The sequence below is a fragment of the Equus quagga genome, chromosome 13, assembly GCF_021613505.1.
Source record: "Equus quagga isolate Etosha38 chromosome 13, UCLA_HA_Equagga_1.0, whole genome shotgun sequence".
Lineage (NCBI taxonomy): Eukaryota > Metazoa > Chordata > Mammalia > Perissodactyla > Equidae > Equus > Equus quagga.
This window is the reverse complement of record NC_060279.1, coordinates 75959448-75982667: the sequence shown is the minus strand read 5'-3', so window position 1 is coordinate 75982667 and position 23220 is coordinate 75959448. Positions and strand designations below refer to the sequence as shown.

At 56.2% G+C, this 23220-nt stretch overlaps 1 protein-coding gene and 1 long non-coding RNA gene across 12 annotated transcripts in view; one reads left to right on the top strand and one right to left on the bottom strand.

Moving 5' to 3' along the window:
- CRISPLD2 (cysteine rich secretory protein LCCL domain containing 2) overlaps positions 1-12025 on the bottom strand; it is a 65495-nt gene extending 53470 nt beyond the window's left edge. The window contains exon 1 of one of the 3 annotated variants that reach the window (XM_046684267.1): positions 11887-12025. Coding sequence is in view for 1 of the 3 variants with exons in the window: in XM_046684266.1 (XP_046540222.1) it covers positions 1516-1660 (145 nt within the window). In the remaining 2 variants the exon portion in view is untranslated. Of the gene's footprint in view, positions 1-1515; positions 1816-5455; positions 5582-11886 lie in introns of those variants that run through there. The other 2 variants (XM_046684268.1, XM_046684266.1) reach the window with 2 other exon arrangements.
- On the top strand, positions 2809-18051 carry LOC124251452 (uncharacterized). Of its 9 annotated transcripts, none has more exons than XR_006891756.1 (5): positions 2809-2949; positions 3406-4009; positions 4100-5951; positions 11895-12794; positions 13509-18051. It is a non-coding gene; the product is annotated as an uncharacterized LOC124251452 (long non-coding RNA). The 9 variants fall into 9 exon arrangements; XR_006891757.1 differs by having other exon boundaries at positions 2936-3025; XR_006891762.1 differs by lacking the exon at positions 2809-2949 and having other exon boundaries at positions 3095-4009; positions 13509-16533; positions 17536-18051.
- Positions 18052-23220: the final 5169 nt, after the last annotated feature.

Genomic DNA, 23220 nt, shown 5'->3' with positions numbered 1-23220 from the left:
TGAGGGTCCAAAGAGAAGCGACACAGCCCAGGGTGGAGCTGTGGAGTTGGGAGGACCATGCGGCTCTGTGGAACCTTCCCCTGGGAAGACAACACAAGAGGACGGAGAGAGAGGAGAGTTTCTCCAAGTGCCAGCTCTGCCTCCCGCCAGCCGCCGGCCTGGGTGGAGCCGTTGGCAGCTCTGTGCTGGAGCCCAGGGGACCTGGGGTCCACCCGGGGGGCGGGGGGCAAGGCCTGGATCCCGATGCTCCTGCTCAGGTTGGGCTGCAAGAGGACACTGAAGATACGAGCGGAATGTGACGCTAACAGTGCCGGCGTCTCCTTCACACCTGTCTTCCCAGAGCCCAGCACGAACCTGGCACAGAGGAAACGAGCCCAGAGTTCTGGGCTGAGTTGTGTCCCCCAAATTCACATGCCCCAGGCACCTCAGAACGTGACTGTGTTTGGAGAGGAGCCTTTAAAGATGACTAAGTGAAAACAAGGTCATCAGGACGGGCCCTCATCACAGCACCATGACTGGGGTCCTTATAAGAAGAGGAGACCAGGACACAGACTCGCATGGACGGATGCCCACGTGAGGACACGGGGAGAACACAGCGTCTACATGCCAAGGGGAGAGGCCTCAGGAGAAACCCACCTGCCACCACCTTGACCTCGGGCTGCCAGCCTCCAGGACCGGGAGAGGATAAAGCTCTGCTGTTTAAACCCCGAGTCGGTGGTATCCCATCCTGGCAGCCCGAGCGGACTAATCCAGGTACGAGATAAGAAGCAAAGGGACAGGACTGTGTTCTGAATGTCCCCTGGCCGCTGTACAGAAGGAGGCGAGGCGAAAACAGGCGAATTAGCGGGCCGAGGACCCCGGGCAGTGACACTCGAGCAGCCGAGGTCCACCTACAGTTAAAAAAGAACTTTTTCCAAAGGAGACGTACACATTGTCCAAGGGCGTCTGGGGCTTTGCAAGGACAAGGACAGCTCCCACAGGGGAGGCTGGGGGGGCTTGAGCGAAGGGAGACCTACTGCGCGCTGGCGGCTGCGTCTGTCCCCTGGCCCTCCCGCTGGTCCAGAGGTCTGGGCCCGTCACTCCCATTTACAGAGGAGGAGACTGAGGCCTCCGGGGTATAAGGAACCGGCCCAGGATCACACGACTGCAAGGAGAGAAGTGGGGTTGGAACACGTCTCCGTCTGACCTCAGAGCCCCTTTCTTACTGTCCTCTGCCTTCCCTCGGAGGGGGCTTCCTTACGGATCTCCCGTCACCACCCATGCAGGGCAGGGACCCCCATAAACATCACAATCTCGCACCGTAACCCTCCTCGCCCTTCTGGGCTTCCGGGCAGACTGCCGGGCCTGCGGCTCAGACGGTGACTGTCTATGAGGAGGCACCAGCACATCCACCCCAGGGGAGAGGGGCCTGTACGTCACAGGGACACTGCACCAAAACACACCCCGTCATCGGGCTTGGCACCCATCCAACCTCCATCTGCCGACATGCCTTTGACTCAACTGTGATGAGCTGACCTCTGATCCCTGGAATCGATGGGGTCCTCTCTGCAGAGCGCCCTCCGGCTGCCGAGGTCCTGGCCGTTTTCCTAACGGCCTGGAGGAGCTCAAGCTTCTGTGGGGCGACCCCAGCCCGCTTCGGTACCCGGAGAGGGAGGCCCATCCTCTGGCTCTGCACTTTGGCCCCCCGATCCTCCTTGGGCTGCCGAGGGCAAGCCTCGTTTCTGGAGGAGGCCTGCTCAGCTCTCTGTCACTCCTGGCCTCTTTCCAACAGTGTGAGATGCCGCCGTGGACGGCTGTATGAGGCGGCAGCAACGCTCTCTGGAAGGTCTTGTTCTCCTCAGCCGCGGTTACAAAACCCAGCCCGAAGACCGCAAACAAGATAACGGTGCCACGGTCTCATGAGAACGTCCCAGACCTCAGGCCGCCAGGGGGGTTGGGAGGGTGACAGACCAGGCTCTGAAGCCCCAGGGTGAACAGCGAGACCCAAGCCTGGCAAACGGATGTGGAGGGAGTCAAATTCCTGCAGCATGGCCCGGAGCTGCCACCGCCTCTGCCAAGGAGCTGGCTGCTCTCAACCCCATTTTACAGAAGGGAAAACTGAGGCCGGGGGCAATGCCTGGAACGTGCGAGGCTGCGTGGCTGGCTAGATGTGGAGCCAAGGCTTGAGATCAGGCTTGCTGAAAGCCCGGGAATTTTCAGCATGTGGCCACTGCAGGATCAGCTCTGCACCCATCCCCGTCCCTGGGCCAGGCTCCGAGGGCATTCGGGGCATTGGCAGGTCCTCGTGTTCCCAATCTAGCAACGGGGGCTCCTTGATGGCTATCTCCTGGGCGACGCCACCCCCAAATCCAGCTCTCAGGAGCGCGGGAGAGGAAGGGAACAGGCTTCAAGTCCAGTGCGTCATCTCGCCCGCTGCCTTCGCCCATGTTTAGGAAAGTCTGCCAGAAAGATGAATCTCAGGACCGAGCCTGTCAGCCGTCAGCTCCCAGTCTGTGCCAAGCCCTCTGCTCTTGCACACGCTGTTCCCACAGCTCATCCCGTGACTGCAGCCTGCCCCTTCTGCGGCCCCGGCCTGGCGGTTGAGACTCAGCTCCAGGGGCTGGCTTAATCACGCTCCCCGACCTGTCAGGCTTGTTCACTGCCGGATCACCGATGTCTGACCAGTCCGTGTTCGATAAATATTTACAGGATGGCCGAGAGGATCTCCCTCCCAGCGAGATCAGAAGAGTCGCACGAGGACGACAGATGGTTTTGGCTTTGTGGTTGATGGCAGCTTGGGCTCTCAGGGAACAGAGACTGGGACCAATTCCTGACACTGCCCCTCACTAGCTGTGTGGCCTTGGACATGGCATTTAGCTTCTCTGGGCCCCAGTCTGTGCATCTATATGGTAGAGATGAATTACAGGATTTGTCAGACGCTGGGGATTCAGCACTGAACGAGATGGACAGGTCCGCAGGCGTGATCAACCCGTGAGGCTTCCAGGAAGCAGTGACCTTTCAGCTGAGTCTTCACTGAGGAGCAGGGGTTAATCTCTCTGGCTGGGGTCAGGGGAGGGGGTAGGCTGGGGTCAAGGGATAAGCTGTGGGGTGAGGAATGAACGGGAACATTATAACATTACAGTGTCAGCCATACAGTGTACAGCTAACAGTGTTAGCTGTTATGGTCATGATGCTAAATGCTCCCCAGATGCCTTGTCTGAAGTAGCTTTTAGAAGGCTGGGATTAATAACGGAGAACTCAGTGAAGAAGACTATTCTCTCTTCACTACAATATTTCAAAGCCCCACCCCTGCCTTGAGTCAAAATCCAATTTTTAAAAATCCTATTAAATGGCTAATGCTTTTGGGGGGGAGCCCTCTCCTAAATTTGAAACACACTTTACTCAGTACATGCCACTTTTTCCCAGCTTTCTGGGGAAGCAGGTTCCAAGATGTCATGACCCAGGTCTGGAGCATCGATGCTGACCGTCCGGCCAGGAACCATCCATACAAACGCACGTGGTAATTCACGTTGGTGACAGTGAGCCAGCACAGATGCCGTCGCTGCCATGAAGTTCGATCTCCTCCCAGGGCTGTCTCAGCCGAGTCACCAGGCCCGTGGCTGTCCTGGGATCACCACCCTGCATTGTGTCCGCTCATGCTATTTGCCTCTCCAGCTAGACTATGCGTTTCTCCAGGGCTGGAACGAGTGATGTGCTGGTAAATGTTCAACAACCACCGCTCAAAAAAACAACAAAAAAGAAAACATCCTGATTTGTAGTGTCTGCCAATTCCCTTGATATAAATACTCCCTCTCTGGCCAATTTCAAGCAACCAACATGAAGTCACTGACAGTGGAATTTCTGGAAAGAGACTCGCAAAGGCTCCATCAGGTACTCCTTCCATCATACGGATACGATCGACAACAGATGCCAAGAACCTCCAGAGCAGAGATAACAGTAAAGTGGGGTAAAACATTAGGATAAGTTCTGAGTATTTATTACCCGCATCTGGAATATGACTGACTTAACGGTAAGTTTATATAATTTAACATTTAATGATGGTTGTGTTTAATTGACTCACAACCTTTCTGAAACTTTAACTCTCGGCTCTCATTACCAGGACAAGCCAGCTCCAGAGCACCACGGCTGGCACCGAGTCTTGTTCAACTTTATACCCCAGCATGCACCACTGCTCAAGCAACACGCATCTCCAACAGCCCAGTTCACACTTGATGCCTGTGACACTGTGCCAGGTCCTCTGCTCCCAGCCTCTCCCAGTGCATCCTTTCCGCAGACTGATGCGGTCACTCTGATTATCAGCCCCATTTTACAGATGAGAAAACTGAGGCTCCAAACAGACAAGCAGCTGGCTCACGGTCATAACAGAATGCCTGCGGACAGTGCCGACTGTTTGTCACACTCTGTTTGCTGACCAATCCTGGCTCGCCCACGCAGCAGCTCTCCAAAACGTCACGCAGGACGGACTGACAGCCCCACGTCAGGCAGACTCACTCAGCAAGACACCCGCCCACAGGACAGCAGCCGACCCCAAAGGCCAGGGGTGCCCCAGGCTCTGCTCTTCCTGAGAAGCACAAAGGAGAACTCAAAATGTGAACGAGGCCAAGGGCAGATCAGAGCCGTACCCACAAACCACCCAGAAATTCCAGGAATGAAGCCGTGGCTGGAAGGACGTGGTGGAGGAGGACACCCCGGCACGTCTTGGACAGATCCCAGGACCGGGCAGACCCCCCCGGGAGAGCGTCTGGGTGAGCACCAGACGGGATGGCGCCCCTCCTGCACTGGATGCAGTCGGCTTTCCCTCAGCCCTTCTGGACAGGGGAGGAAACAGCCCCGTTCCTTCCCTCACTGGCCACTCTGCCCTCAGCCCTGGGTCCCCTACAACTGAGGACAGCGGGCCAACAGTCCACTTGGCTTAACAGAAACGTCAGCCCCACGGGCGCCTTCTTTCCTCCTGTCCCCTAGGCAAAAGATGCATCCTTATAGGATATAAGGGACAGCAAGGCTGGGGGCGAAACTGGATAAATCCAATATACAAAACCCATTCGATTTAATACCATGCCGAGAGCATAGGCACACAATCCTGGAGAAAAATAGAAGAAAATGCAGTCAACAAACACGTATTCTACTTTGTGCAAAAAAAGAACTAAAACCCAGGTGTGTTCACTACAAGCCAAGGTAATATATAAGAGACTGGATAATGAATTAATACAGTCTTAAAATAGCCGGTCCCTCACTCCTGGGGCCCTTCCTCCCTTCTTGCAGATGTGTGGGTGTTTCCTTGGAAATGATGCTCCCAGCAAAGCTTTAGATAGACAGCAGGAAACCTCCATCTCCGAAGGACAAGCAGCCAAGGGCTCCCAGAAGGCAGGTGGAAAGGCGGGGACGTTGGGTCAAAGCCGGGTTCGAATCCTGGCTCCCCCACGTGGAGCTGTGTGCTGCCCAGAAGGTCCCTCACCCTCTCTGAGTCTGCAGCTCCTCACAGGCACCGGGAGGCCCTGAACTGCTCCCCAGGCTGGCAGAGGGAGGGTGTGAAGATCGCATAAATAGCGGGATAAAGAGCCTGGCGGCAGAGTCCGGGACTTCCCGGTGCATAATGACCGTTCTTGCGCTTCTCCCGGGTGAACTCAGGCTTCCCCGATCATCTCTGCTCCAGGCTGCATGACCGGCAGCACCCAGACCAGCCTCCTGCCTCACACGAGTGATTCACCGGTATCGGGTGGCATCTGCCAGGGTGAGTCACGGCCATGGTTCTGAACCAAGCTCAAAGCCACACGGCTCAGGAGTTATCCAGCACCAGGCTATAGGATCTTCACCCTGCTTGGGGGGGAACTCCTCAGGGCAAACCCTCGGTGGCCATGGAGTCCTTGGGATACGCAAGTGAACGAGACCGTCCACACCTGGGAGCGAGGAGGCACCAACCACAGCAAACTGATAAATACAAAAGGCTCGAGGTGAACAGCCCAGGGAACTGGATGGGGAAGGGGGCAGAGGTGGGGCAGGGACCACTGTGGCCGGGTGACAGCAAGGTCCCGCTGAGATCTCAGGGAAAGGGAACTGCAGGCAGCAGGAACTGCACAGACAAAGGCTCGGAGGTGGTCACCGTCTGATGACTGAGGACAGGCACAAAGCCAGTGAGCCGGAGAGAAATGGGGTCACAGAGGTGGGCAGGGCCAGGTGGCCAGGGGCCTTGAAGGCCAGGATGAGGAGTCTCGATTTACCCTCAATGTAAGGGGAGCCTTGAGGTGGGGGGAACGAGCCGACTGATTTACGCTTCGAAAGCCCGTGGGCATGTGACAACACAGACGAGGCTCACGTCTGTGATGCTGAACAGCAGGCGCGAGACGCCAGTGAGGAAACAGGCAGGGTTCCGTTTTTGTAAAGTTCAAAACCAGGCAGGACCAACCCAGGTCATCAGAAGTCCGGAAATGGTTACTCTTGGGGGTGGGGCCGTGGGAGGGAGCCGGGGCCGGTCAGGCTCTGCAGCGTGACCTGGAGCTGGAGGCCGAACGTGTGCCCTTTGTGATGATTCAGCCTCCACACAGAAAGGAGGTGCATTCTTCTCTAGTACGTTAAACTTTAATAGAAAGGTTTTTTTAAAAAGTTGGAAATTGCTCTGGCTTCTGTTTGAAGAAGGGATCAAGGAAGCTGAGCGGCTGCAAGGAGAGCACCAAGATGCCAGAGGAACCCCTCCGAGGCTCTCCCCTTGGGGAGTCTCAGAGCTGAGACAAGTCTGGGGCCCGGGCTCAGACAGCCTTCAAAGTGAACTTAAACCCGTCGGAGCCCAGATAGAGCCCAGCGGCCGGCGGGGCCTCCCACTTGGACCAGACACAGCACTCCCAGACAGGGCCGGGTTCATCCCAAGTCTGAGAGGGCACTTTGTCCAGCGACGCCAAAGCTGAAAATATCTTCAGTCCCCGTGAAGACCGAGCCTTGAAGGTTCCCGGGAATAAACAGAGTGTTCAGGCCCAGGGCTTCCCGACGGGAACAGACCGGCTGTGTGGGGCGCTGCTTTGGGGCAGGAGGGCGCGGGGCTGGCAGCAACAGACACACACGCATGTACAGATCTGTTTGAAAAGCTGTTGAGGAAACAACTCCTTCTCTCGGAGGGGGCATTTAGGGGCCATAATAGATGCATTTCGCAAGCTCTGGGGCGCACGGGGCACTAAACACACTCGGAAGAAAGATGCTAGAATCTTGGGATGACTGCTCGGGCCCCAGAGCACCAGGCGCCAACAGGCTGAGCATTCTTCCGGAAGAAAGGCGTACGGATCCGCCAACAACTGTTCTCAAGGGGCCTCTGACTCCGGCCCGGAGGGGGTCATTCCAGCTCCCAGCCGCTCACTCCGTTCTTGCCATGTGACTTCTTTCTGGTCACGCCAGGCAGAGCCTTCCACGCAGCTTCACAGCTGCCCCCACTAGCCAGGCCCCCGTGTCTGTGCCAGGGCCCCGGGCAAGTCCACGTGGGCTTTCTAGGGCAGTGGGTCTCCCACCGGAGCCGCACGAGAAAGTACTGGAAACCTCATTAAAACACACACTGCCAGCCCCACCCCCACAGCTTCTGATTCAGGAGGTCTGGGGCGGGGCCTGAGAATCTGCATTTCTATCCATTTCCGGGGCACTGCTGCAGGCCCAGGGACCCCGCTTTGAGACCCCCACCCACAGAGCAGATCCTTGCTGCCCTGAGCCTGACCCTTAGGTTCTGGACACACCAAACTCCTTGCCATTCTCCACGGGCACCAGGCCTCTCCCCACCTCCAGGCCTTTGCACACACGGTCACTTCACCTGGGACCTTGTCAACTCCCCGCCCACCCACCCACCGTCACCTGTGCTTGCCAGCAGAAGGCGGCTGCCTCTTTACTCTGGAAGGACTTCAGCTCTTATCAAGCTGGTCTCAGCGGATGCCAGCTGGATGCTGGCTCCTGGTCCTAGAGGGATCTGAGTGTGTTTTTTTCCCCATCCAAAAGAACTTTGGGTCAGGGTCAATTCCAAGACCAGTTGACTGCAAGCAAAATGTAAGCTCGATTCTTTTCCCTTCTGGAACGCTGCCATCCTGGACTCACAATGGGACGTGGTCCAGAAATTCGGACTGAAAATGTGGGATTTCATAAGTTACGATATTTTTTAAACAACGGTCCAGAAGTTGCATAATCCTCGTTAGGACTTTTCTTTTTCCCCTGGATCTGTGGGTTTTTGTCTAAGCTGACGCAGCACTTGAGCCAATCAGAGAAGACAAACCTCCCTCGGGCTGGACCACGAGAAACTGTCTGTCCTCACAGCCTTGAAAGGGGGGTGTCTGTGAGTACCCACAATTCTACAGCCTAGGGTACAAAGCATGGCCCACACAGGACAACGTCTGAGACAGGATTCTCTGCCAGTTGCTGCTGTGACCCTGGGTGGAATGTCAACACTTCTGCCAAACGCCCAGTCGCCAGATTTCCCTGCACCGGTGGCAGAGGGCCTTGACTCATGCTGGAACGAGACGACCCGAGTTGACGCTTCTTCAAGAAGGAAGTCAAGAAAGAGGACATGGGCTCCTCAACAAATTAACACAAAGTTACCATGTGAGCTGGCAATTCCACTCCTAGCTGTAGACCCCCAACAAATGACAACAGGTGTTCAAACAGCAACATGGACATAAATGTTCATAGGAGTGTCAGTCACAGGAACCGAAAGGTGGAAGCAGCCCAAATGTCCATCAATGGAAAAATGGATAAACGAACGAAATGTGCTCCATCCACACCGTGGAATATTACTCAGCCATTAAAAGGGATGAAGCGCCACACAGGCTACGACATGCATGAACCTCGAAAACATCATGCCCCATGAAAGAGGCCAGCCACAAAAGGCCCTTACTGTATGGTTTCTTTTACATGAACTGTCCCGAGTAAGCAAATCCATAGAGACAGAAAGCAGAATAGTGGTTGCCAGGGGCTGTGCAGAGAGAATGGGGAGTGACTGCTCAACATGGCTATGGGGTCTCCTTTTAGGAGGATGAAAATGTTCTGGAATTAAGATAGTGGTGATAGTTGCATAACACTGCAAATGTGCTAAATGCCACTTGACTGTATACTCTAAAATGGTTAAAATGGTAAATTTTATGTTTATGTGAATTTTACCACAATGAAACAATTTTATTCAAGGGAAAAAAGGGCATGGCTGGCCCTACCAGCCGCCACCCAGATCTGCTCAACCCTCCCAGTTCCAGAACACAGCGTGCTCCACTCAGGACTTTACGAGGGGCTCCGGATCCCCTTCCCACAAAGGTCCCAGCATCTATTCAGCTCAATGAACCAAAGATGAAATGCAATGACGCCTGTGTTGTATTTTCCATTCTTGACAAGCCATCAGCCCCTTTGAGTGATGCTCGGTTTGCACATCTGGGACTGATCAAAAACCAGTGAGTCTGCAAAAAAAAAAACCTCCTAGGTCGGGAGCGAGCAGACACAGAGGCACCTCCCATACACAGTAAATTACACTGGTGACAGAGAAAAGAAACGTTCCAGCTCCCGCGGGGCCAAAGAGGTCAGCGTTGGGGGTCCTGCCTCTAAAAGCCAGTTTTCAAATGCAACCTACAAAAGCCAGATATACACCGTGGGGTCTTGGAGGGAGAGGAGAAGGGGGCTCAGCGGGATCATGCTCTTCTGCCAAGGTTCCAGGCCCTCCCCTGCCAAGCCAGCTCTCCGCTCCAGTCCAGAGACAGGGCTGGGGGAGCCAGCCTTGAGCTGGGCCCTGGGGCAGGGCCTTCTGCGCATTGATACCAGTACCTGTCGGCAGAGTGGAACTGAAGCCCCCGTGTGAGCGCATTCCCTCTCCAGGCCCACCCCCAACCGGGGCCAGGGATGCAGACCCCACAGGGCACAAGCAGCCTTGAGTAGCAGAAAGCTCTGCTGTGACATTCTGTGGCTGGCACTGGACAAGCACCTTCTTCCAGAATCTGGGGTGCGGCCCAGCCAGGATGGCAGCTCTCTGCCGCCCTGGCTGTGTCGTGTTGGGTACACGCTTTAATCATGCTGAGCCTCCATTTCCTCCTCGTAAAAAGGAGGACAGTCCAGCGCCCACCTCATAAAAAAGCCAGTGAGCTCATCCGTGTGAAACCCTGGGCACGTCTGGCCCGTAGAAGCGCCGGATAAATGTCAGCTGCTGGGATGACTTTATAAATGTTATTATTACTATTCCTACTCTTACTTTTTAAGAGATTCTGTAAAAATCAAAATCGTTCTCTTTATTCTCCCCCCCGGGGGCATTGTCAGGGACTTGAGAATTGGCCTCAACTCTGGTGCCTCCTGCTTTGCCCGGAGCCCCTCTCGGACAAATGCCCGTGTGAAGGCCAGGTCCACAGGCAGAGGTAGTGATCGGGCAGAGAAGGGTCTGGAAGGAGGCAGGACCCGGCGGTTAAGCGTGTAGGGTCTGCAGCCAGACAGACCTGGGGGTGACAACATCACACACCAGTTAGGGGACCTTGAGCATGCACTTCGCCTCTCCAAGCCTCGGTCTCCTCATCTGTGAGATGGAGAGCAAGCAGCCTGCTGCCCAGGTGTGTTGCGAGGACCATCATACAGGTAAAGCGCACAACACGGGGCTTCACACCTGCCACACCAGCAATACAGCTCCCACGGCTTCTGATCCTGCCCCCAGGTGGAAACAGCTAGATCAGGGGCAGAAGCGGCAAATTCAGTGCACAAACACCAAGAGCCTGGGGAGGTCCCCTTTCGGTCTATCTGGGGGAGTGGGGGGGCACACCCCTCGTCTGGCTCTGCACGACCCTGGTCTCTAGCCTGTCAGGCTCCAGACCCTAGATGCCCTGACCCCGCTGGGGAAGGCAAGCTCACCCTGTTCTGCCAGGGCAAGGAGACCAAAGGCTCAAGGTGGAAACTCACAAGCCTACTCTTGGCTGGAAGGTGAGCTGGGCATTTGCACAGACTCCCAGCAGCTTCTCTCAACCAGAGCAGCAACTCAGCTTTTGGCTAAAAGATACCCAATTCAAGTTAGACTCTGACGAGCAGGCATCGGCTAAGTCCTTTCTGGCTTGTCCAGCAGCCCAGCCCTTGGCGAGGGAGGCTCCGGGTCTGCGCCGCACGAGGGACTGGCCCTGGCTCTGTCCATCTAGGGCAGCCTGTTCTCCCCAGGACTCCAGAGCTGAGCCCTTGGCTCCCGGCACAATTCTCCTCTACAAGGAGTTTGTGCAGATGCCTACTCTGGCTGAAGAGACCCAGGAACGTGTTCCCGAACCTGCAGGAACTCTGACACGCCCCATGCCTGGACACGTCCACCTACAGCTTCGAGGGGAGACAGAGATGTGTCCTAGCCCTAGCTCTGCCTGGACAACTCACTTCACCTCTCCGACCCTCAGTCTCTTCATCTGAAATAGGGAAAGAGGAAGGCTAACTTGCAGGTTTGTTGCAAATGAAATCTTAAAGGGGCGTGGCCCTGTAAACTGCAGAGGGAATCCACATGCCCTTAGGAGTACCCTGGCCCCTCCGCACGTGGGTAGAACACAGTCAAACTCCTGCCACAGCCACACCATCAGCTTTCCATTTATTGACGTCCACTGTGTGCAAAGGAAGGCAACAGATGCTAGCACATTGCACAAGGAAGACACGAGGACACAGCCTCTGGGAGCAGAGATCTGTGATCAGACCAGCTTTGAGTCCCTCACTTCCTGGCTGTGAGGTCTTGGCCAGATGACTTGGGCTCACTGAGCCTCAGTTTCTCCATCTGTGAAAGGGCATGCTGCTGAGCACCGTTCTGAGATGCAGGTAGCGCGCTCCGCTTAGCGCCTGCACCCAGTAAGCCTAACAGAGGGCATCTGCTCTGGCGGCTCCTCAGAGATGACCGGGGAGCTGATCGCCGCTTCCAGAGAAGGGAAGAATCTAAGTCACACTTACCTCCGCAGGGCTCCAATCACCACCTCGCCGGCGTCCCCCGCGTCGAGCAGCGGCGATGGCAGCAGCAGCACGGGCACAGTGGGTACAGCGGACGCAGCTGGCGCAGCGGATACAGGAGGCAGAGAGAGCCCGCCGCGGGATGCAGGACAACCCGGCCGCAGAGGGATGCAGTGGGTCTGGGGGCCCCGCGCGCCGCCTCTTGTAGGCTGCCCGGAGCCCGGAGGCCACGCCCCCTCGGCGGCCAGCGATGCTGATAGGGCCGTGCCGTCATGGCCCCGCCCCCTCCGTCCTCCGGCCCCGCCCTGCCCTGTCCCCTCCCAGGCCCCGCCCTTCCCGGGCTCGCCCCGCCCAGGCCCCGCCCCCTCATGCTCGCCCCGCCCCGGCCCCGCCTCCCTCAGGCTCGCCCCGCCCCGGCCCCGCCTCCCTCAGGCTCGCCCCGCCCCGCGAGCCCGGTGGACCTGGGGCGGCGCGGGTGCCCGCGGTCCCGAGGCCGCGCGAGGAGGGCGGGGGCGCCCGCGGCCTAAGAGCTCAGCTTGAGAAGAGGACGTGCTCAGTTTCCACGTCGTGGCAATAAAAGTATCGCTTACCCCGCGCCCGGAGTGGTACCAAGCACTTTCCACCAGGGGTTCACAAATTTACCGAATCGCGTCTCTCTGCGGCTCAGCTGGAAAATGGGAATAGAGAGGCGACCTCCTGGGACTGCAGCAAATGCCATCGGGAAGGGCGTGGGCTCCGTAAACCGAGGCGCGGAACACACGCTTGCTAAATTTATTCCCATCCTCTACACGTGGGGTGACAACTTCACTCTTGCCGCCCAGACACACACACACACACACACACACACACACACACTATTCCCAACGTGCAGATGAAGAAATAAGACTCGGGGATGTTCCTGGCTGAGGCAGGTAAGCGCTTTGCCTTCCTGGTCCCAGCAGCGCTCACAGGAATCCAGGGAGGTGGAACAGAGCCCATTCCACAGACCAGGGAATGAAGGTGTGGAGAGGAGAGAGCCCAGGTGCCACAGCTGGTGAGCAGGCAGCGCAGGTCCAGGCCGTGCTCTTGCCGCATTTTGCCCACAGGCATTTAGCGTCCTTAACCTGTGCAGGTCAATACAGCAAGCAATTGAGAGCCGGAAGAAATCGCCTTTGAAACATGGAAATCCAAGACACCATTGGCACCTGAAGCAACCAAGGCTGGAGGAGCTGCAGGGCTCCCCGGCGCCTCCACTCCATCACACAGTGTGGCCCTACTGTGTGCAGGCAAGGGTGGGAGGAGGCTGTCCTCAGGTCCCCACATGAAGACGCAGGAATCAGCTCACACATCATGTGCTCCTCCCACACCCTCCCATTGACTCCCTGCCGGCCCCTGGGTGATGCAGGGGGAGCCCGCACAGACAGGGCCCCTCCGGGATTCCAGAGTCTGGAGTGCCCAGAGGGGTCAGAGCATGCTGGGCAGGGAGGAGGGAAGAAGACCCCTCGGTGACTGGCAGGGCAGGGGTGACATGGATTCAGAAGCCGGAAACCTGTCCCCAAGATTTTGGTGCAGCTCAAATGCAGATGAAGAATAATGCTATTTCTTTTTAAATCTTTTTTCATTTCTTTTACTTTTCTTTCTTTCAGTTTTGAAGCATGGTTCTCAACTCAAGATTCATTCATTCAATACTTATTAAAAGTACCTACTGTGTGTCGGGCTCTGTTCCAAGCATTGGGGCATTCAGTGGTGAACACGATGGACTGTTCCAGAACAGTGGTCCTCGGTTTGACAAGGGCAAACCCAAAGGGAGAAGAGACCTGCATTATTAACAGACGCCTCTCAAGCACCTGGCCCCACACACAGCATCCCGTCAAATCCACCGCCACCCAACAACCGCCTGAGGCTGGTGCTGTTATCAGGAAACTGGGCACAGAGAGTGTCAGTAGCTTTCCCGAGGCCACACAGCTCCTGAATGGAGGAACTGGGATCTGAACTCATGCTCTCGCCCACTTGGCTGCTAGCTTGTGTAGCAGTAAAGCTCGGGTACAGGGGAGTGGGATAAACGGGGTCCCCACCCAGGCACAGGGGAAGGGAAGGCACGCAGGATCCGATCCCCCGTGTGCTCAGTATTTGGGTGGGGGAGGTTGATAAAGAAAGGTCCACAGCTCTGCTGACCGGGGCCTCCAGCTCCTACCGACGCTTTTGGTGGCAACTCTGCAGGCTCCTTACTGTGCAGGATGGCTCCTCCCAGCCGGCTGTTCCAGGGGCACCGTTGGCAGAGCTGCAACCTGAGGGCACCTCTCTACAATGTCGTCCCCCGGCCGAGCTACCAACTCCCGTCCAGCCAGGCAGCTACTGCCCGAACACCCGGCACACCACAGGACCTTCCGCCCCTCACCCCCTTCTCTCCCTCAGTTTCTCGTTTCCTCTCCCTCTGGTCATCTGCCCATGTGTCCTGCTGAGTCTCCCTGGCCTGGCCTCTGGCCGTGCCCACCGCTACCCGTTGACTTCAGCAGGCACCCACATGTGCCGGGCGCTGGGCACAGGGCTCCACCGGCATTGGCCTGTGAACTGCTCACAACCCAGTGATGGGAGGGGTTCTCGTCGGCCTTGTTTCATAGATGGGGAAACTGAGGCTCGAGTAGGTGAAGGCACTTGCCCAGGGTCGCTTGGCTATTGAGTGGTGGCATTGGGACTCCAACTCAGGCAGTCCAGGGCCACAGCCCGTGACATTGGCTTCTAAACCAGATGGCCTGAGGGGACTGGGGTGTTTGGGTTTGCTGCAGTGTGAACCCAGTGGGGGTTTCTGAGCTATTTCATTTCCTTTTAATGTCTCAGTCAGGCTAACATGTCTCAGATGGGACGTCATGCTTGCTATTGCTACGTAACAAATGACCCCAAAAAGTAGTGGCTTAAAACAAGCACTGTACTTTGCTCAGTACTTTGAAGGGGAGGAACCTGGTCCAGGCTGGCTGGATGGCTCTTCCTTGGGGGGTCTGTCATGTGGCTGCCGTCAGATGCTGGCCGGGCTGCAGACACCCGAAGGTCACCTGGGCTGGACATCCATGATGGTTCACCCACGTGGCGGGAGCTCAGCGGGGGCCGCAGACTGAAGGGCCTCCGTGTGGCGTCCCCAGGAAGGCTCTCCTGAGCAAGCCTCCCAAGAGAACCAGGCGGAAGGTGCATGACCTTCTATGACCTGCCATTGGAAGTCATAGAACGCCACTTCCGCCATACTCTTGGTCGAATCATGGAGCCTGCCGAGGGTCAAGGAGAGAGGATATCGAGCATATTTCTCAATAGGTGGCGATCAAAGAATGTGCAGACGTGTTTTAAATCCTCTCCAGGTTTTAAAACAGATAAGATATATGAAAACACATAGCCCAGCGCCTGGCACCAAGCAGACACTCAATAAAAGATGCGTCGTCCTTCCAGGGAGCTAACCAGATGGTCCAGCAGAAGGAGCACCATCTTTGCATCTCAACGGATGAGTTTGAAACTTCACTCCATCAAGCAGCAGCTGTGTGCCTTTGCTCCAGTCCCCCGACCTCTCTGAGCTACAACTGCCTCCCAGGTGGGGTTATTCAAGTGGCAGACGGAGTCCGTAGCTTGCTGCTTGGTGCCATCTGGAACCAGTGGGGCTGGCTTCCAGTCCCGGCTCCTCCACTTCCAAGCTCTTGGCCTTGTGTTCAGCTCCCCATCTGTAAAATGGGGGTGATGATGATGGCATCTCCCTCCCTCAGGGAGAGATGCACGGAAAATAATTAGAACAGGCCAGGCACATGGCAAGTATTCGCTAATGTTATTGTTATCAGGGCCAACGAAGTAAAAAGGGAGACAGAAAAGTTTAATTTTGATCAACTTTTCCATCGTTGTGCAATCTTAGAATCTAACTTCCAAAAAATAACCTTTGAATTTGAATAAGATGGTGTGTCATGGGCAAAGTGGGATCCTGAGAGGGCATCCAGGAGGATGGGAAAGGACCAAGATGCACCTACGAGTTTTCCTGGGAAGGGACTGGCCGCTGATGTCCTTAGAAATCCCAGCAAAGGGTCCTGTTTGCCACCCAGGCAGGAGTTAAGTCATGGAGAGTTTGAGACGGAGAAGGTCCTTCTGGTCATAATGAGGCCCGACCCAGAAAAAGGAGCACGTGGGCCAGGTCGGGACACCCTGGAGAGACTCCAGCCCCCTCTCACTCACTCGCTCGCTCAGAACCAAGGTGAGCTGGTGGGAGGACCACACGTGTGAGTGCAGATGGTGGGGCGGGATCAGTCAATGCAAAGGTCAAGGTCTTTCTTTCCCATCTCGACGTGGCTGCCGTACTGACGGGTCTTGAACTCACACCAGTGTCTCCCTCACCAGTTGTTTTCATTGGAGTCTCCTGAGCTGGACATCAAGAGCCAAGACTGGGGAGTTCCAGTTTCTCGTTTGTTCCCACCACACCCATCCAGCGGCTGCAGAATGTCACTGAGACTCAGCCTGGCAGCAAAGACCACTAACTACTGGAGTCAGGAGCCCTGGAGGGACCGTCCTGTGATGGGCATGGCTTAGACAGGGGCGCCAAAAGGACGGGAAAGATGGCGACCGCCCTGAGTGGACAGGTGCTAGCTGTGCGGCCCTCAGGCTCTGAGGGGCATGAGTTTGCTGGCCTTGGAGAGGAAGGGTACAAGCGTGAGTTCCACATCTTACCTTGGCAGGACTTCTTTGGGGCAGTGCAGGCCCTGCCCGTGGGGAGATCTGCGGCAAGGTCTTGACCGATGGAAGTTGCGAGTAACAGAAACCCACTCAAGTTAGCTTAAGCGGAGAGGGGGCTTCTCGGTAGGATACTGGACTATTGTGGACCCCATGGACAGCCAGAACCCTCAAAGAACTAGAATTAGTCCTGAAAGGGGGTCAGGCACCCTGGCAGTACTTTCTGTGTATTTCGCACCTCTCCGTATCCTTCTCCCTCTGCAGCCGGGCCTCGCCCATTCCCTGTGGACATGACCACCCCGCCAGCACCGGGGTTCACATCTCCCTTGTTCCGGGGACCAGCTCAGGCCGTGCCCAGCCACCTCCCAGTTCTAACTCCATAGAGAGAGAATCTAATTGGCCCTGTTGGGAACAGATGTCACCCCTGGTCCAATCAAGGGAGACCAAGGGGACATCGCCAGGTACCATGAACATGACAGCAAGGCCCTGTGAGCTGGGTGGGCACCCCCCAAGGCCAGATGGATGGAAATGAGCCACAACAAAGACTCTGTGGAGGCAGCCAGAAAAAGGCTCAGAATCTAGTGAGACAAGAGCTTGGGGTAAAAACTCCATCCATTGGACTAAAGCAGACAGTCAGCGTTCCACTCAAGCCCATCAAACTCCCAACCATTTCTGTGCACGCCAACCTGACTTGCCCCAGCCGCACCTGCGCCTGCTGGAGGGCTGCCCCTGGGCTGCACGTAGCCCGTGAGCATGGTGGCCCCCAAGTGCCTGGGATTTAGTGCCCCGGGGACATCAGCTGACAATGGCTGACAGGGCTGGGGGTGCAAATACCCCGGATCCCGTGCTCTCAGCTGGGAAGATTCCGAGATGGGTGTCTGCCGGAAGGATTCCCTACTCGGCCACGCGGTCGCTGGCTGAATGATGCACATTCCCTGTATCGCTAATGCATCTCTTTCCTCTATTCCTCGCCCCTTTCAGATACACCGCCCTCAAATCCTCAGCTGGGCGTCTGCTTCTGGGAACCCAAACGAGGACAAGGACCCTGAAGTTTGGGGACAGGGACCCAGGAGTCACGTTATTCTCTTAGGACACCTGTGCATTCGTTCATCCAGCCCTTGAATATTGGCTGAGTATCTACTCCGTGCCAGGGGGTGTGCTGACAAATATAGGAGAGAAATAGGAAAAACCCGACAGTCTGAACAGCCATATAAAGAGAGAAGGGCTTTTTACAAGGAGAGTCTGGGAAGCCAAAGGCTGACTGTGGTATTATTTCACTGTATAAAAACTATGACTCACGGAGGAAAAGGGAACACGGAATCCCAGAATATGATGGGCACCCCCTTTAAAATCTGAGAGAGGTAGTTTAGGGCAAATTAAAGGAATTCTTCATCCAACAGTGAATAGCAAATTTATTCACCTCCAGTTACCCCACAATAAGTAATACAAGCAGAAAATGTAAATAGATTTTTAAAAATAAATGAATGCTGGAGTTCATTTGTGATTCTATTTGATGACATTCGCCGAGGACTTTCTTTGGACCAGGCGTTCTGGAAAAAGGAGATGAATGAGGCAGAGAGGAGACAGATGGAGGGACCCTGGGTCAACGGTCAATGCTGTCTTCTGTTCGAAGTGCAAGGACAGAGGGAACTGGAGGGTTCCAAGGAGCCCAGGAGAGGGGCCGGGTGTCTGGACCGAGGGGTGAACCGAGGCCTCACAGCCGTGATGCGGGGCCAGCGTGGGACCCGGGCCTCTTCTGTGGCCGGCACGTTACAGAGACTTGACCAGGACGGACCGAAAAAGAGGCCGTGTATGGCTCCTCTAAGTGGGAAGTCTGGGAGAGGGGCGAGTTTCAGGGGCACCTGGGTCCAGGACCTCAGACAAGATGGTCACGTCTCCCTCCCTCCCCTCCCTTGACCTCCCCTTCCCCCCCTCCCCCGGGCTCTGCCCGGCTCCCTCCTGCTACTCCATGAGGCAGAGAAGGTGGCCACTGGCTGCCACTGATTCAAGCTACCCCAGCTCTGTGACCCAACAGGCCAGCGCCTCCCACCCGGCTGCAAATGGAGAAATAAAATCCCAGGGGAAGACGCAATTGGCCTGGCTCAGGCCACGTGCCCGCTCCAGCAGACCTTCACGCTTCACCCTGGTACTCCCACCCTGACGGCCACGTGCATACCAGCTGGCTTCCAGCCGCCGGCACATGCGTTCCTTTGCCTCGGAGCTTTCTCTGGGCACGGGCCTCCAAGGCAGGCCAAAATCGACATGGAGTCACCCGCCTCGGGGCAGCATCAATCGATAGTTTAATAAGAACTAGAGGGTAGACGCCCGCTCCCTCGCCTTTCTCACGCGGCAGCACTGGCTCCCCGGGGCCCCCGGGGTTACGCTCCAGGTGCCACAGAGGCAGCTGGTGAGATAGCTCACCCGTCCTTGGCTCCTGCCCCGCCCTGTCTCGCTTCCTCGCCCACCTCCTGGTATTTCCTGGGCTCATCTCCCCAGTAAACTACTTGCTCTCACATCCTGACTCAGAGTCTGTTGGGAGGAACCCAAAGGAAGACACCCAGCCCTTGCCACAAGCTGTGGCGGGGGAGAGGACCTGGGGATCAGCTGGCCTGGCTCAGGTGCTCACCCAGGGGCCAGGGCAGCCGGAGTCTGTGATGGGAGTGAGGCAGGAGCAGCTGCCCCAAGGAGGGGGTGCTGGGCAGAGACGGCCAAGACAGAACGGATGCAGAAGGATGAAGAGGGGACAGGTCAGGGCCTGTCTGGGCAGAGGACAGCGTGGGCAGGCAGGGGTCACAGCGGGGAGGCAAGGCGAGAGCCCTGAATGATGCCTGCTGAGCAATGCAGACTTTAACCTCAGGGGAGAGAACTAGGAGCTCCCAAAAGGCAAGACTTCCATTTTGGGCAGATCACGGTGCATCCCCGGGAGTGTGGCCTGGGGGTGGGGGTGGGGGCGGGGCTGGAATGGTGTTCTGGGGGGAGGTCCTGGTGCCAAAGAGAATGGTCAGCCGTAGGCTCCAGAACAGCTCCCCTCCTCTCTGGGCACCTGGCTGAGCCCCCAGCTCAGAGGGGGGAACTAGGAATGCCAAGCTCATCATGCACTCAGCAATTCACACGAAGCCTGCATCCCATCCTCGTGCCACTGCTGCGAGGCGACAGCATCCCCACCAAGCGCAGAAGAAAACCGAGGTTCCCACGTGTAAACACACTGCCCGGGAACACACAGCAAGAGGTCCAGAGGGTGTGGACTCCGAAACCTGAGATTTTACCAATTCTGTGAGGTGTTAATTAATCATTAATAGGTCCAATGCAGGTCCCTCCCTCTCCCTCTCTCTGTGAACCTATTCGGGTCCTGAGTGCCAGGTGTGAGCTTCCAGCCAGCGAGGGAGTCCTGTCGAGGCAATGAGGTGGTGAGAAGGGGGGTGTCCTACTGCGTCCTTTGTTAGAAAGTACCGGAACATTCAGGGAGCTTTTTGGCACAGGACTTGGCATGGAAATGTCTTTATGGTATTGAAGTACAGACAATTATCCTGGAACGCTCGCGAAGGCTTCCTCCTCAGCCAAGGAAAAGCTTATAAAAAGTGACGAGGCTGCCAGACCATCAACACCCCGGGTGACACGGTTTGTGGTTTGTGGCCGTAGGATGATAACGCCAGCTTCCCAACTCTCCATCTCAGCACTAGATCCCTTTTCCCACAAGATCCCCAGCAGTCACACCGATTGCTTGAGTTGCCTCCCAATACCACCTCTTTTCTTCCTTAAAAATAGGAAGAGCCTTGGGGCGGCCCCGTGGCCGAGTGGTTAAGTTCTCGAGCTCTGCTTTGGCAGCCCAGGGTTTCACCAGTTCGAATCCTGGGTGTGGACGTGGCACCGCTCATCAGGCCATGCTTAGGTGGCGTCCCACATGCCACAACTAGAGGGACCCACAACTAGAATACACAACTATGTACCGGGGGGATTTGGGGAGAAGGAAAAAAAAAAGACTGATAACAGATGTTAACACAGGTGCCAATCTTTAAAAAAATAGGAAGATCCTTGATTTCTAACTGAGTACCTTGGCACTCAGCCAAAAGACTACTTCCCAACCTGCCTTGTGGCTTCTCCTGTCCATAGAACCATGTTTTACCAAAGAAAAGTGAGTGGAATCATTGTGCATGGCTTCAACGAAGTCTCTCTAAAGGGAGGGGGATGTTTGCCCTTCATTGTTCTTCTTCCTTCTTGCCTGGAATATGGGTATGATGGCTGGAGTGCAGCAGCCATCTTGGACCATGAGGTGCCTTGGGAACAGAAGCCATAAATGGTGGCACCTGGGTCTGTGAAACTGTAGGTCTCGATATCAGTCCAACTACCTACATCAGACTTCGTTTACATAAAAGAGAAATAAATTTCCATCCCTATTTAGGTGGGGAGGTGGGGCATGGTCATCATTACTCATAATAGCTAATCCTGCTACGTCTTCAGTTTAAAAGTGCAAATAGGTCTAACGCTAGAATGAGGGAATTTTTTGTTATTGTTTCTTAGTTTTCTCTCCTTTGAATCATCCATTTGGCACCTCTTCATTCTTGGGGGAAAACAACCAAACAGATGTATGATTCCATCTCTACAAAAAGGGACGGACTCCATTTCACAATTTTGTTAGGGACTCAGTGCTCACACTGCTTTGAGTCATTAACCTGGGACAGACTGAACCCATGACCGAAACACGCCTGGGTCCCCGTCACCGGGGCTCCTGCCCCCTCCCGCCTCTCCGACACCCAAGCACAGGGGCCAGAGAACACCCCTGACCACACGCGATCCAGAACTCCTCGGGAAACGCAGCTCCTCTGGCAGACGCGGCCGCTGCGATCGCTTTCTCCCCGGGCAACAATCAGGCTTTTCCAGAGGAGGCTGGGCCCTGGGTTTCACGCCCAGGGTGTGGTGTTTCCGGAAGATTCTAAGCCTTTCTGTCAGCCTGGGGGGAAGCCAAGCCTCAGGATGCTGCTTGTTCTCCCCCTGCTGGTCCCCCGAGGGCATGGGCTGGGGCCTTACGTGAGCTGGACCCCGTGGCGCCAGCCCGGGGCAGGGGGACGGGACAGAAAGGAAGCTGGTCCCTCTCCAGCCCCCACACCTCCTGCTGGGGAGGGGCCCTCACACATCTCCTCGTGGCACTGAGCATCCCGGTCCCCCGGGCCTTGATCGGAGCTCCGTCACTTCCTGGCTTGAGACCTGGGACAAGGGCCTTGACTTCTCGGTCCCTCAGTGTCTTCATCTGTAAAATGGGCATCACAACAGACTGGCCTTATAGCGCCGCCGTAGTGAACAAGTTAACTGTCGGGAACCCTCAGGCCACTTCAGCCCTTCTGTCTTTGTTCTCCAAGTTGTCCCCGCCCCTGGCTCTACAAACACTGTCCCTGCCAAGCATCGCCTCCTACGGGCCACCCTCCCTCATGCCCCCGGAAAACAATCAAACAAGCACAGTCCGCCGTCAGGGTTTGAAAAGCAGGGTGGAGGAGTGCGCTAGTGTCCTGGGGCTGCCGCAACCAACGACCTCAACAGAAACTGGTTCTCCTCGGGTATCCGAGGCCACAGTCTGACAGCGAGCTGTTGCAGGCCGCGCTCCCTCCGCGGCTCGAGGGGAGGGTCCCTCTGCCTCTCCCAGCTCCTGATCTGGCCATGTCTTCTCCGCTTCTTATGAGGACACCAGTTGCCTCGCATGAGGGGCCACCCGGCCTCAGTATGACCTCACCGTAACAGATTGCGTCTGCAAAACCGATCCCGTTTCCAACTTGGGCCACATTCGGGGGTCCCAGGAGGACATGGATTTGGGGAGGACACTATTCCCTTGAGTCTGAGCTGCAGGACCAAGAATACGATGAGGGGACGCCATGCCAGGCCTTAAGAAAAGGGCAGTTTCCCCTTCCTGCTCCTGGAAGCCCCCCGCCATGCCGTGAGGAAGCCCAAGCTGCCACGGACGGCACCAGCAGCAGCACCAGGCTGCAGGACGGAGGGGCCCATCTTGGGGAGGAGCAGAACAAACGGCTGTTGCTGTTCTGAGCCGTCAGCTGTGCGGTGGCTTGCTGAGCAGCCACAGACAGGAACAGGAAGGAGCAGTCCGTTCCTCACTTCTACTGCACAGGGCTGGGCACGCTGCAGGGCTGACGGGAACAGAATCATCTCCGACTCCCAAGAAGCTACTTAACAACGGCAACAATCAAAGTCGTTAATACCCTGGGATCTATTAACTGGAACACGCCAGGCCTCTGTCTTCCTCCTTGCCTAAACCAAGATAAATTGAGGTTTTTATTTCCAAATGATGCGTGGCTTCAGTATTCCTGCAAAATAGGCAATACTGGCCCCTAATGGGAGACAGACCTTCTGGAGGCCTTGGCAGGCGCTGGCGGGGTGAGTAAGTCGATTCCTGAGACCTGCAGCTGTGCAAGTCCTGGCGGGTGCTTCGACCTGGGGACAATCGCAAGGATGATCTCATCCGGCCTGCACACATTCCAGATCCTTGTCATCGGTTGAACGACTGGGGTCTGTTGCTCATTGGGTGTTGCTTTCAACCCAAGCCAAAGCCGAAAACGTCTCTTCAGAAGCGTAATGAGCATGTGGTAAGTCACTGTAACGATGGCACCCAACGAACCCCGCCTCCCTGTGGTCTCGCCCCTTTACAAGGGGACTTTGTCCAGT